The following is a 14941-nucleotide window of genomic DNA, read 5'->3' on the forward strand; positions in this document are numbered from 1 at the left end:
CCAACACTCAGACATAATTTACAAACAAAGCATTTGTGTTTAGTGAGTCGGTCAGATCAGAGGTAGTAAGGATGACCAGGGATGTTCTCTTGATAAGTGTGTGAACTGAACCATTTTCTGTCATGTTAAGCATTCAAAATGTAACGAATACTTTTAGGTGTCAGAGAAAATGTATGGTTTAAAAAGTACTTTATTTTCTTTGGGAATGTAGTGAAGTAAAAGTCAAATAAAAAATATATATTAATAGTAAAGTAAAGTACGGATACCCCAAAAAACAAGTTAAGTAGTACTTTGAAGTATTTTTACTTAATTACTTTACACCACTGATTACATCTCAGGTTCAGACTGACTTACAGCGATATTATCACTGACCTGGTGTACTTTATTATCATGGCAGGTTATAACCTGCTGAAACGCTGTAAAATAAAGTATTTGTTTTCACAAGCAGGTCATTGTAATGTCATCTGAGTACACCTCTATTTTTTCTCTCTCTCTTCTGCCCTCCTGTCTCCTCCCCTGTCTCCCCTGTCTCCTCCTTCCCTACCCCATCTCCCCTGTCTCCTCCTTCCCTCCCCTGTCTCCTCCTCCCTCCCCCGTCTCCCCTGTCTCCTCCTTCCCTCCCCTGTCTCCCCTGTCTCCTCCTTCCCTCCCCCGTCTCCCCGGTCTCCTCCTCCCCTCCCCCATCTCCCCGTCTCCTCCTTCCCTCCCCTGTCTCCCCTGTCTCCTCCTCCCCTCCCCCATCTCCCCTGTCTCCTCCTCCCCTCCCCCGTCTCCCCTGTCTCCTCCTTCCCTCCCCTGTCTCCCCGTCTCCTCCTTCCCTCCCCTGTCTCCCCGTCTCCTCCTCCCTCCCCGTCTCCCCGTCTCCTCCTCCCTCTCCCATCTCCCCGTCTCCTCCTCCCTCCCCGTCTCCCCGTCTCCTCCTCCCCTCCCCCCGTCTCCCCTGTCTCCTCCTCCCCCCCCCCGTCTCCCCGTCTCCTCCTCCCCTCCCCCGTCTCCCCGTCTCCTCCTTCCCTCCCCCGTCTCCCCGTCTCCTCCTTCCTCTCCCTGTCTCCCCTGTCTCCTCCTCCCCTCCCCATCTCCCCGTCTCCTCCTTCCCTCCCCTGTCTCCCCTGTCTCCTCCTCCCCTCCCCCGTCTCCCCGTCTCCTCCTTCCCTCCCCTGTCTCCCCTGTCTCCTCCTCCACTCCCCTGTCTCCCCTGTCTCCTCCTCCCCTCCCCATCTCCCCGTCTCCTCCTTCCCTCCCTGTCTCCCTGTCTCCTCCTCCCCTCCCCTGTCTCCCCTGTCTCCTCCTCCCTCCCCGTCTCCCCTGTCTCCTCCTCCCTCCCCGTCTCCCCGTCTCCTCCTTCCCTCCCTGTCTCCCCTGTCTCCTCCTCCCTCCCCATCTCCCCTGTCTCCTCCTCCCCTCCCCCCGTCTCCCCGTCTCCTCCTTCCCTCCCCTGTCTCCCCGTCTCCTCCTTCCCTCCCCTGTCTCCCCGTCTCCTCCTCCCCTCCCCCCGTCTCCCCGTCTCCTCCTCCCCTCCCCCATCTCCCCGTCTCCTCCTCCCCTCCCCCCGTCTCCCCGTCTCCTCCTCCCCCGTCTCCCCGTCTCCTCCTTCCCTCCCTGTCTCCCCGTCTCCTCCTTCCCTCCCCTGTCTCCCCGTCTCCTCCTCCCCTCCCCCGTCTCCCCGTCTCCTCCTCCCCTCCCCCATCTCCCCGTCTCCTCCTTCCCTCCCTGTCTCCCCTGTCTCCTCCTCCCTCCCCCGTCTCCCCGTCTCCTCCTTCCCTCCCCTGTCTCCCCTGTCTCCTCCTCCACTCCCCTGTCTCCCCGTCGCCTCCTTCCCTCCCCTGTCTCCCCTGTCTCCTCCTCCCCCCCCATCTCCCCGTCTCCTCCTTCCCTCCCCTGTCTCCCCTGTCTCCTCCTCCCCTCCCCTGTCTCCCCTGTCTCCTCCTCCCCTCCCCCGTCTCCCCGTCTCCTCCTTCCCTCCCCTGTCTCCCTGTCTCCTCCTCCCCCCCCTGTCTCCCCTGTCTCCTCCTCCCCTCCCCTGTCTCCCCGTCTCCTCCTTCCCTCCCCTGTCTCCCCTGTCTCCTCCTCCCCTCCCCTGTCTCCCCTGTCTCCTCCTCCCCTCCCCCCCATCTCCCCGTCTCCTCCTTCCCTCCCCTGTCTCCCCTGTCTCCTCCTCCCCTCCCCCGTCTCCCCGTCTCCTCCTTCCCTCCCCTGTCTCCCCTGTCTCCTCCTCCACTCCCCTGTCTCCCCTGTCTCCTCCTCCCCTCCCCCATCTCCCCATCTCCTCCTTCCCTCCCCTGTCTCCCCTGTCTCCTCCTCCCCTGTCTCCCCTGTCTCCTCCTCCCTCCCCGTCTCCCCTGTCTCCTCCTCCCCTCCCCCGTCTCCCCGTCTCCTCCTTCCCTCCCCTGTCTCCCCTGTCTCCTCCTCCCCTCCCCCGTCTCCCCGTCTCCTCCTCCCCTCCCCCGTCTCCCCGTCTCCTCCTTCCCTCCCCTGTCTCCCCGTCTCCTCCTTCCCTCCCCTGTCTCCCCGTCTCCTCCTCCCCTCCCCCGTCTCCCCGTCTCCTCCTCCCCCCCCCCCTCTCCCCGTCTCCTCCTCCCTCCCCCGTCTCCCCGTCTCCTCCTCCCCCTCCCCCGTCTCCCCGTCTCCTCCTTCCCTCCCCTGTCTCCCCGTCTCCTCCTTCCCTCCCCTGTCTCCCCGTCTCCTCCTCCCCTCCCCCATCTCCCCGTCTCCTCCTCCCCTCCCCCGTCTCCCCGTCTCCTCCTTCCCTCCCCTGTCTCCCCTGTCTCCTCCTCCCCTCCCCCGTCTCCCCGTCTCCTCCTTCCCTCCCCCGTCTCCCCGTCTCCTCCTTCCCTCCCCTGTCTCCCCGTCTCCTCCTTCCCTCCCCTGTCTCCCCTGTCTCCTCCTCCCCTCCACCATCTCCCCGTCTCCTCCTTCCCTCCCCTGTCTCCCCTGTCTCCTCCTCCCCTCCCTGTCTCCCTGTCTCCTCCTCCCTCCCCCGTCTCCCCGTCTCCTCCTTCCCTCCCCTGTCTCCCCTGTCTCCTCCTCCCCTCCCCTGTCTCCCCTGTCTCCTCCTCCCTCCCTGTCTCCCCGTCTCCTCCTTCCCTCCCCTGTCTCCCCTGTCTCCTCCTCCCCTCCCCTGTCTCCCCTGTCTCCTCCTTCCCTCCCCTGTCTCCCCTGTCTCCTCCTCCCTCCCCTGTCTCCCCTGTCTCCTCCTCCCTCCCCTGTCTCCCCGTCTCCTCCTCCCTCCCCATCTCCCCGTCTCCTCCTTCCCTCCTCCGTCTCCCCGTCTCCTCCTTCCCTCCCCTGTCTCCCCTGTCTCCTCCTCCCCTCCCCCGTCTCCCCGTCTCCTCCTTCCCTCCCCTGTCTCCCCTGTCTCCTCCTCCCCTCCCCTGTCTCCCCTGTCTCCTTCTTCCCTCCCCAGTCTCCCCTGTCTCCTCCTTCCCTCCCCCATCTCCCCTGTCTCCTCTTGTCAAGGCTCTAGGTAATGGCTAAAGCAGGGCCTGGCTGCCTGGCTCTCTGCCTGGCTCTGGATCTTAACTCCTCTCTCTCCTCTTCAACATGTTCCACAGTCCCCATGGTTTCATAATGGAATGATTTTCCTAGTTATTGTTTTTCCAAAAGCCCTTCTCTCACCCTCTCAGTCTCCAGGGGTATGTACGCCTGTCTGTTGCCCTCTTCATTCCCTTAGAGACAATGAGACCTTGGCACAAGGATGCTTTGTTTACAGGAAACCAAGATGAGTGGGGTTGAAAATAAATTACTAGTGGGGCTGAGGTAGTTTGTAATCTGTTTCAACTCAGAATGTACTAAATAGTAATAGAATAGAATATCATAGAACAGCATTTCATAAAATAGAATAGATTTAACTATAGTTACCTGTTTTGCCTCAGAGTACACAGTGTAAGGATATCCTCCTGGTTAGGAAACACCAAACACACTCATGGCTGGTAATGGTTACCACAGTGACAGTTCTCTGCAGTAGTAGTTGTGGTGGTTCCACATGTTGATGCTCCTGGCTATAGAGCTGTGGTTGGATCTGACCGGTGTGTGAACTTCTATCAACTCTGTTCTGTTGTAACTGACTTTCTCTCTGCCCTGCACCCCGCCCCCACCTTCCTCCCCTCACTCCCCTGAGGGATCCACTCAGTCTGGGAACATGTGGTGCCGGCCCGGTCTGGAACAATCTCCTGAGCCCAGTGATAAGAGCACAGAGCACTGGGCATGCTGCCGGAGTAGTCAGGGAGGGAACGGGTGTGTGTGTGTTGAGAAAAGACAAGTATACTGTCCAGGACCCTGGGCCCTGATGACATCATCCTTGGGCCTGTAACTTGAGCCAGGAGAAGAACTCTCTCTGAGAAGACCTCTAACTCTCTCTGAGAAGACCTCTGAATCTCTCTGAGAAGACCTCTATCTCTCTCTGAGAAGACCTCTGAATCTCTCTGAGAATACCTATATCTCTCTCTGAGAAGACCTCTGAATCTCTCTGAGATCTCTGACTTGAAATGTTGGCTTACTTTACACAAATACACACTCTCTACCTCCCTATAAAGTACCCCCTCTCTCTCTCTCTCTCTCTCTCTCTCTCTCTCTCTCTCTCTCTCTCTCTCTCTCTCTCTCTCTCTCTCTCTCCCTCCCTATACAGTATCTCTCTCTCACTCTCTCTCTCTCTACCTTCATATACAGAACCTCTCTCTCTCTACCTCTCTATACAGTATCTCTCTCTACCTCTCTATACAGAACCTCTCTCTCTACCTCTCTATACAGTACCTCTCTCTACCTCTCTATACAGTACCTCTCTCTACCTCTCTATACAGTACCTCTCTCTACCTCTCTATACAGTACCTCTCTCTACCTCTCTATACAGTACCTCTCTCTCTACCTCTCTATACAGTACCTCTCTCTACCTCTCTATACAGTACCTCTCTCTACCTCTCTATACAGTACCTCTCTACCTCTCTATACAGTACTCTCTCTCTACCTCTCTATACAGTACCTCTCTCTACCTCTCTATACAGTACCTCTCTCTACCTCTCTATACAGTACCTCTCTCTACCTCTCTATAGAGTACCTCTCTCTCTACCTCTCTATACAGTACCTCTCTCTACCTCTCTATACAGTACCTCTCTCTACCTCTCTATACAGTACCTCTCTCTACCTCTCTATACAGTACCTCTCTCTACCTCTCTATACAGTACCTCTCTCTACCTCTCTATACAGTACTCTCTCTCTACCTCTCTATACAGTACCTCTCTCTCTACCTCTCTATACAGTACCTCTCTCTCTACCTCTCTATACAGTACCTCTCTCTACCTCTCTATACAGTACCTCTCTCTACCTATCTATACAGTACCTTTCTCTCTCTCTGCCTTCCTATATAGTACATCTCTCTCTCTCTCTCTCTATATATCTCTCTCTCTCTCTCTCTCCCTCTCTCTCTCTCTCTCTCTCTCTCTCTCTACCTCCCTATAAAGTACCTCTCTCTCTCTCTCTACCTCCCTATACAGTACCTCTCTCTCTCACTCTCTCTCTCTTTCTCTACCTACTTATACAGTACCCCTCTCTCTCTCGCTCTCTCTCAATTCAATTCAATTCAAGGGGATTTATTGGCATGGAAACATGTGTTAACATTGCCAAAGCAAGTGAGGTAGATAATATACAAAAGTGAAATAAACAATAAAAATGAACAGTAAACATTACACATACAGAAGTTTCAAAACAATAAAGACATTACAAATGTCATATTATACATATATGTATACAGTGTTGTAACGATGTACAAATGGTTAAAGTACACAAGGGAAAATAAATAAGCATAAATATGGGTTGTATTTACAATGGTGTTTGTTCTTCACTGGTTGCCCTTTTCTTGTGGCAACAGGTCACAAATCTTGCTGCTGTGATGGCACACTGTGGAATTTCACCCAGTAGATATGGGAGTTTATCAAAATTGGATTTGTTTTCAAATTCTTTGTGGATCTGTGTAATCTGAGGGAAATATGTGTCTCTAATATGGTCATACATTGGGCAGGAGGTTAGGAAGTGCAGCTCAGTTTCCACCTCATTTTGTGGGCAGTGAGCACATAGCCTGTCTTTTGAGAGCCATGTCTACAACACTCTCTTTCTCTCTCTCTCTCTCCCACCCTATCTCTTGCTCTATCTGCCTCCCTCTTAATGTCATAATTTTTAAAAGGAAACTCCACTCAGAAACAATCTTTTGATCATTTTTTCCATTAGTCCACTGTTGATACGGTCCCAAAATGTTTTGCATGTCAGTCAAGTTAAAAATCATACCAAAAGATAGTTTTTGAGTGGAGTTTGCTTTAAATTTGATTGCAGTGGGCTAAATCAGGGTCACAAAGAGTGTTTCATGGTAGTCTTAAACAAATCTACAAAGTATACACCTCACAAACATGGTTATGGGCTTTAAAAAAGAAGACACCTGGTACCATGTCAGATATATAGTGGAAATCTATCACATTTTTAGTTTGCATCTCAATATTACACATTATAAACATCACAGAAGACTTAAAAAGATATATTTTTAAAACATTTGACATAGAAACAGCAGATTTTCACATTTAAAACAAAATATACATAATTATAAAATTATGAATGTGAGTTATGAGGTCATGTGACTGCAGGAAAGGGCTACTGTTAATGAATGAGCTTTTTTGGGAGGACTTAAATCAGCCAGATAGATATATTTTTCATTTCAGTTTCCATTAGCAATAAGGAGAGAGCATAAATAAAAGCAGGGAAGAAAACAATTTGACAACTTTTTAGTACTGGCCCTCTTATCCCTCTCACTCTCTCCCTCCCTTAAGGCAGCCCTCAGCACCTCTGATTCAGAGGGGTTGGGTTAAATGCAGAAGACACATTTCAGTTGAATACATTCAGTTGTACAACTGACTAGGTATCCCCTTTCCTTTCCCTTTCCACACTCTCTATCCCTCTTCCTCCCCCTCTTCCTCCCCCTCTATCTCTCCCTCCCTCTCAGGGTTGGACGCACTTGAATGCAGAGCTCACAGAGTGATTCTGGCACGGTGGCTTGTATGTAATGACTTCTGACAGCAGTGGAGACACAGTGAAGAGCATGTCTGTCTTTGCATGAGTATTTCTGTGATTTCTTGAGAACCACATTCCAATTCTGGAATCATTATTATACATGACTCGCCACCAGCAACCGCATGTACAGGACGATGAACAAACAGGAGAAATAATTCCTTCCAAACAAATAGGGAAGGATAAGATAGTCAGCCAGTGACTTCAACAGTTGAAGGAGATTCCTGGCATACATTATCTGCACAAGGCATACATACATTATAAAATATCCTCAATCTCCTATGTTTCCCCCAAAGAAATAAGCAGAAAATAGAGTAAGGTGTAAAAATATGGAAAATAGTGAACTACGGTGGAAGGAAAACCTGGGATATGTTAGAAGGGGTACATACATTATCATACGTTATCCTCAGTCTTCTACGTTTTCTTCCAAAGAAACAGTCTGAAAATAGAGTAAGGTGTAAGAGTAAAGAATGTCAGACAGTAATGTCCTGGAGATAGTAACTGAGGGGTCCAGAGAGGGGGGAAAGCAGCTGGCTGCTCTATCACACACACAGACAGGCTGGCTTCAGTGAATCTGGGCCTTGTTCATGCCTGGCCCTAGTCCAACGCTGATGGGATTCTACTCTGCTGTGTGTAATACTCTCCTTCGCTCAAAGCTAAACGCAGTCACGACCATGCATTTACATACTGTATGTACAGTATTACACCACTGCTGTGTTTTAAGCATACAGCTTTTAGTTTAGAGCAGAAAATGATTGGTTTGAGAGGGGAAAAAGTCATAATCTCATTGAAGTGTACAAAACCTTACCTCTCATCCTCACTACTAAAAACACAAAAAACACATTTAAAAAAAAGTTTTTTATTTCACCTTTATTTAACCAGGATTAGCTAGTTGAGAACAAGTTCTCATTTACAACTGCGACCTGGCCAAGATAAAGCAAAGCAGTGCGACACAAACAACAACACAGAGTTACACATGGAGTAAAACAAACATACAATCAATAATACAATAGAGAAAGTCTATATACAATGTAATAAGTTATTACAGTATGGCAAATTCAACACTGGGGTGTTAGATGCGCAGGAGATGAGCGTGCAAGTAGTGGTACTGGGGAGCAAAGGAGCAAAATAAATCAAATAAATAACAATATGGTGATGAGATAGTTGGATGGGCTGTTTATAGATGGGCTATGTACAGGTGCAGTGATCTGTGAGCTGCTCTGACAGCTGGTTCTTAAAGCTAGTGAGGGGGATATGAGTCTCCAGCTTCAGTGATTTTTGCAGTTCGTTCCAGACATTGGCAGCAAAGAACTGAAAGGAAAGGCGGCCGAAGGAGGAATTGGCTTTGGGGGTGACCAGTGAAATATACCTGCTGGATCTCGTGTTGTGGGTGGGTGCTGCTATGGTGACCAGTGAGCTGAGATAAGGTGGGGCTTTACCTTGCAAAGACTTATAGATGGCCTGGAGCCAGTGGGTTTGGCGACGGATATGAAGCGAGGACCAGCCAACGAGAGCATACAGGTTGCAGTGGTGGGTAGTATATGGGGCTTTGGTGACAAAACAGATGGCACTGTGATAGACTGCATCCAATTTGCTGAGTTGAGTGTTGGAGGCTATTTTGTAAATTACATCGCCGAAGTCAAGGATCGGTAGGATAGTTAGTTTTACGAGGGTATGTTTGGCAGCAGGAGTGAAGGATGCTTTGTTGCGAAATAGGAAGCTGATTATAAATTTCATTTTGGATTGGATATGCTTCATGTGACTGTGAGTCTGGAAGGAGAGTTTACAGTCTAGCAAGACACAGGTATTTGTAGTTGTCCACATATTCTAAGTCAGAACCGTCCAGAGTAGTGAAGCTGGACGGATGGGTAGGTGTGGGCAGCGATCGGTTGAAGGGCATGCCTTTCGTTTTATTTGCATTTAAGAGCAGTTGGAGGCCACGGAGGGAGAGTTGTATGGCATTGAAGCTATGCTTTATCTTGGCCAGGTCGCAGTTGTAAATGAGAACTTGTTCTCAACTAGCCTACCTGGTTAAATAAAGGTGAAATAAAATTAATTAATGAATTAAATTACATTTTTAAAAGTTTGTCTGGAGGTTAGTTAGCACAGTGTCCAAAGAAGGGCCAGAAGTATACATAATGGTGTCGTCTGCATAGAGGTGGAGCAGAGAATCACCAGCAGCAAAAGCGACATCATTGATGTATACAGAGAAAAGAGTCAGCCCGAGGATTGAACCCTGTAGCACCCCCATAGAGACTTCCAGAGGTCCGGACAACAGGCCCTCCGATTTGATTTGACAATACGATAAAGTACATTCGCCCTCTGCCCCACCAGCAAAATTATATGCCAAAATTGCCCACATGAATACGCTGTCTTTTATCTACAAGTAGACACTCAAGGCTAATATGATATGACGTCACCCTCTTAGAGGTTATAGTGGACACCCTTGAGTGATTTGTCAGTTGGAGGATGTCACGTTTTTCAGATGACCTTGTCTTTGATGTGGCTGTAAGTGTAAGCTGACTCTCCAGCAGGCATGTTGCTCTGGTATGCCATCTGGGATGTCTGGAGCCGCTATGGGTGATATGAGTGTGATTTGTAGAAGAGAAGGGGGGTGGAGAGAGAGACAGAGGGTGAAAGGGAGATAGAGCAGGGAGAGAGACGAGGAGAGGGGGAAGGATAGAGAGAGTCGAGGGGCCTGGGGTAGCAGTGGGTTTTCTTCTGCTCTGCCTGAATCCTCTCTGAACTCACTAATTGGGGTACGGGGTCCTCGGGTCTCCAGACAGCTGCCAGAACTTTGTGGTCAGAACGGAGTGATATGACGGGGTGTCACAGGGGGGCAGGCGTATCACAGTGACTGAGTGGTCCCCTCTGGTTTCTGTCTATTTCTGTCTGACTTCTGGCCTGGCCTCCGGTCCGGACGTACACTGGAGTCCTATAGTGTACAGGGACACCAAGGTGACGACTGAAGAAGACAGATGAAACACAGGCAACCATTGTTGGTGAAAATTAATGACTGTGGTTGATTTCTTTGAAGTAGAAAGAACCCTAGTTAGAGGTGATAACTAGCCTCTCAAAATACTTCATGATGACATAAGTGAGTGCTACGGGGCGATAGTCATTTAGTTCCGTTACCTTTTCTTTCTTGTGTACAGGAACAATGGTGGACATCTTGAAGCAAGTGGGGGTAGCAGACTGGGATAGGGAGAGATTGAATATGTCCATAAACACTCCAGCCAGCTGGTCTGCGCATGCTCTGAGGATGTGGCCAAGGATGTCATCTGGGCCGGCATCCTTGCGAGGGTTAACGCGCTTAAACGTCTTGCTCACATTGGCCATGGAGAAGGAGAGCCCACAGTCCTTGGGAGGGTTAACGCGCTTAAACGTCTTGCTCACATTGGCCATGGAGAAGGAGAGCCCACAGTCCTTGGGAGGGTTAACGCGCTTAAACGTCTTGCTCACATTGGCCATGGAGAAGGAGAGCCCACAGTCCTTGGGAGCGGGCTGCGTTGGTGGCACTGTGTTATCCTCAAAGCTGGTGAAGAAGGTGTTTAGCTTATCGGGTAGCAAGACGTCGGTGTCCACGACTCAATGATCACATCTCACTCGTATTCAGACATAGTGGCTCTGGGTTTGGCCACTCACTCAGTCACTCACTGGCAGCGTCTTGATACTGTTGCCCCGTTGATCATTGTCACTCTCCCTGGTCTGTAGGCTACAGTCTTTTCATGAACCATTAACAACTCGGAAGTAATGTTATAAAAAGAACTGCTATCCTTATGGGTTGAATAGCTGAGTATATATGAGGCCGACAAAATGAGGCGTTTGTTTTTTTCAGGTGAAATAAGGTTATACTTCCTTTTTTTCAAAGCTCTATTTTCACAGGATTACAGCTCTATTTCTTATTTTCTCTTTGCCCGTCTGTCCTCCCTGGCTGGCATGTCTTTATTGGCATACATGTGGTGACTGGTGTTATTCACACGTGTGCTGTAACATAGGAAGACCCTTAAGACTTGTGTTAATACTCACTTATGTTGTGTGGAGGGTGGAAGGGAAGGGAAGGGGGAGGGGGAAGGGGTGGACAGGAGCAGCAGCATGTGTTATAGCAGCTGTGAGGTGAAAACTAGTGTATTATATAGTGAATTGGGTGCCATTTGGGATGCGGACTCTCTCTACGGTAGTTAGTCAACATGACCATAACGTTTCTAAAGACATTGTCCGTCACCACCTTTAGAATTTATTCAGTGTGATTATAGGTCAATAAACATTCACAGTTTTTGTCTCACTGGTAGTTGAAGTACAGGTTAGGCTACCACATGTCTCCTGTGATGGATGGCAGAATTTTCTTGGACTACCGTTTATGTCTTATTTTCATATGTTTGAAATGTTTGGGGAGAATAATTGACAATAAGTAAACATTTTGAAATAAAGAAAAAGTTATGTGAAGTCAGATAATGTTTATTAGGGGCTCCCGAGTGGTGCAGTGGTCTAAGACACTGCTAGAGGTGTCATTACAGACCCTGGTTCAATTCCAGGCTGCATCACAATTGGCTGTGATTGGGAGTCCCATAGGGCAGTGCACAACTGGCCTAGGGTTAGGGTTTGGCCGGGGTAGGCCGTCATTGTAAATAAGACTTTGTTCTTAACTGCCTTGCCTAGTTAAATCAAGGTTCAATAAATAAAAATATTAGCCTTTAATAACAATGTTATTAATCTTTACTATCAAAATGTACTTTTCCCCGGTGTACACTAGATTCCACAGCCACTGGGTTAACATTGGCTATATCATAAAATATCATGAAAACAAACATTTGCTTTTTGGTCTTAATTTAAGGTTGGGGTTCGGCATACGGTTAGAAGTGTGGTGAGGTTAGGGTTAGGTTTAAAATGAACATTTTAGAAGATAAACGGTAGAAAGGGGCGGGGTTTCTGACTTTGTGGCTGTGGAAGCTAGTGACGACACTTTTCCCCTGCTAATTCATTGGTCACGTTTCAACCTTCACGTCACTGCCCTGAACAATGTAACAAATCACAACAACTAATTTGACCAATAAGGAAAGGAGGTTTTAGTCAACCGACGCAGATGAACAAGAGAATCATTCCACAGTCTTCAATGGGGCGAATCGTTCATCGCATTCCTCATGCCTTTACATAATTGTATAGCTAAAGAAGACACCGAATGGCATGCTAGTTGCGCAGATAGCCTAGGCTACATCATAAAACTTTTCCTGGAACGGAGTTTGCCTTTCTGAACGTTAAAACGACGACGGAACTGTTCTTTCTACTTCATCTTGTCTGTGCGGCAAAGCAATGGAACGCAGAAGTTGAATAATTCAGTATTGTGAAGCCTCTACTGCTGTGAAGATACGAGGAGTGTGCCTGTGCACTGTTGTGTATCAAACTTTGGGGAACATTTCAAATGAACAAATTGCAGGCCATGTGCGGTTTTCACACGGTATCACTGCATTGCACATTATTTGGTGAACCTCGTTCATTCCCCACTGGCGCGTACTGAATGGGAGGGAATGGATTTGGATGACTTATTTTTGACATATTTGATGAATATACTGATAACCAAATCCATATGTTGAAGTCTTTCGTTTATTCGGATCAGTCTACTTCGAAATGGCAAGTTTTGCCGGGTTTATAAAGTGGACTGGGAGATCAACTTTGTATTTATGCTGTGCGTTTGCCCTGTTCGGTTGTCTTTGCATCGCGTCCCCCACTCATGGTCGTCGGCTCATCTGTTGGCAAGCCATTATGAAGTGTCATGGAGAGCCGGATTGTCACTACGCATATGACCAATACCTTTACGCCTGTGCGCCTGTTATCAACGGGGATAGGAAGAAGTGTCCCAGCCACTGCATCTCGTCCCTTATCCAGCTGAATCTAACTGAGACCGGCCCGTCTCTAGAGGACTGTGACTGCGCCTCGGACCCCGTCTGCCGGAGCACCAAACGCGCCATAGAGCCGTGCCTGCCTCGGACAAGCAACATGGGCTGCACCGAAGCCCGGCGGCAGTGCGAGAGCGATTACCAATGTAGCTCGGCAATGCGTGACTATTTGTTTCACTGCCGTAAACTTTTCGGAGGCGAGAGATGTTCGGACGATTGCAGGAGGGTGATAGCCAACATGCGCAATATGCCCAAAGCACAACAACTTGATACTTGTGTTTGTGATGGCACGGAGAGGACGATATGCGAGTACGTCAAAGTTAGTATGAAAAACTTTTGCTTTGACTCTATGGACAGATACGCAGGCAGCGGGTTTTCTGATTCGGACTCTGAAGATGATTATGATGATATGGAGGATTATGTCTATGTGGAAAACGCTAGTGATTCACCTAAATCCGCCTGTCGGGGTGTATGGACTTCTACTGTGGCCACCATTTTGGTTCTAATGCGTCTTATCTGATAGGGCAGTCTACCCAAGTTGATTCAGCTGTTGGGGAAGTTGTTAGAGAAATAGAGAGGCCTGTGAAACGTTGACACAGAGAGACAGAATAGCTCATGAAAGTGTTGTGACACCAGCACACCTGCTTTAGCGTATACTTTGTGTGTTTGGAAGAGTTTATGGCCTTTGCTCTGCTGTCTTCATAATGGGGCTTCTCAACATTCTATCTGGTCTCAGTCTCTGTGCTGATAGGGCTATGGGTCATCTTGCTCACAAATGTTTATATTTAAAATGTATACATTTTATGTGAATCTCAAAAGTTTATAGATTCATTTCCAGATAGCTGTGCACCTCTAAAATATGTAATTGTTTTAACCAACCCTTAAAGAATGTTCTAGGCCTACTATAAGCTTCTCCTTACCTTGTGTCTCACAAAATATCCCAAAAAGTTTGACACACAATTTTCTTTAATGTGAACAGCCAGCAGCCAGGTGACTTGTAAGTGTACATATGTATAATGCTGTTTCAAGACAATAGTGAAAACATCAGTATAAAACATGTTCTTGGTCACTTGGTGAAAATGGGGACAGACTAATCAAGTTTTCTTTCACTATGAGCTAGACAATAGACATAGGCCTACATTTCATTAAGATGCCATTTAAGCTCTAGTCAGTTGGTAATCATCTAAGTGACAGATGTAAACACATTTACCTAACCACAGTTTGATTTGTTATTCAATATTATTAGCCTTAATCATGTCCCAGACATTTACCTAACCACAGTTTGATTTGTTATTCAATATTATTAGCCTTAATCATGTCCCAGGCATTTACCTAACCACAGTTTGATTTGTTATTCAATATTATTAGCCTTAATCATGTCCCAGGCATTTACCTAACCACAGTTTGATTTGTTATTCAATATTATTAGCCTTAATCATGTCCCAGATATTTCCATAAGCTCAGTATCAATATCAAGTTAAAAAAACAAGTTAAGGGAGATTATTTTTATATGTCAAAATGTGTTAAGTTAAATTGTACAGTATATTGTATGATATGGATTTTTTTCCCCAGAGTTATTTGTTTATTACTGCTAAGAGGATTTTTGCACTGTATAGAAATGTCATGAAATGCTTCACTGTCTACATTGTATTTTAGTGAAAATATAAATGTTCTTGCTTAAAATTCTATTGACTCTTAATTGTTTCCGTCTTAACTCTACTTTATGTAGCCGTATGGGTAGCAGCAGGTGATTTTAGTATGGTGTCTCGCAAATCTTTTGGCAGCTGTACCAATCCTTTCTACATCACAAAACCCCCTCAATACAAACCATCAGTTGATCTGAGCTATTGAATGTTATCTGACTCCTAGAGCAAATGAAGAGTCAGATTGATATACACTTGAATTTGTCAACATTGTTTGCTGAAGGCTAAACTGTTAATGCTGGAAGACTGTATAAACCTGAGGACGAAATAGCCTATCTCCTGGGGATTGCAGCTCAGATG

General features: G+C 47.7%; 1 protein-coding gene across 1 annotated transcript; it reads left to right on the forward strand.

Annotated features, from left to right (window-relative positions):
* Positions 1-12089: 12089 nt before the first annotated feature.
* Positions 12090-14624, forward strand: LOC118391511 (growth arrest-specific protein 1-like). Its single transcript, XM_035782977.2, has one exon. It carries the CDS (start codon positions 12670-12672, stop codon positions 13456-13458), a length of 789 nt encoding a protein of 262 aa, XP_035638870.1. The 5' UTR covers positions 12090-12669; the 3' UTR covers positions 13459-14624.
* The last annotated feature ends 317 nt before the right edge of the window (positions 14625-14941 follow it).

Source organism: Oncorhynchus keta, chromosome 12 (genome assembly GCF_023373465.1).
Source record: "Oncorhynchus keta strain PuntledgeMale-10-30-2019 chromosome 12, Oket_V2, whole genome shotgun sequence".
Taxonomy (NCBI): domain Eukaryota; kingdom Metazoa; phylum Chordata; class Actinopteri; order Salmoniformes; family Salmonidae; genus Oncorhynchus; species Oncorhynchus keta.

Coding starts and splice junctions, on each gene's coding strand:
- LOC118391511 (XM_035782977.2), top strand. CDS start 12,670: ATGGCAAGTTTTGCCGGGTTTATAAAGTGGACTGGGAGATCAACTTTG.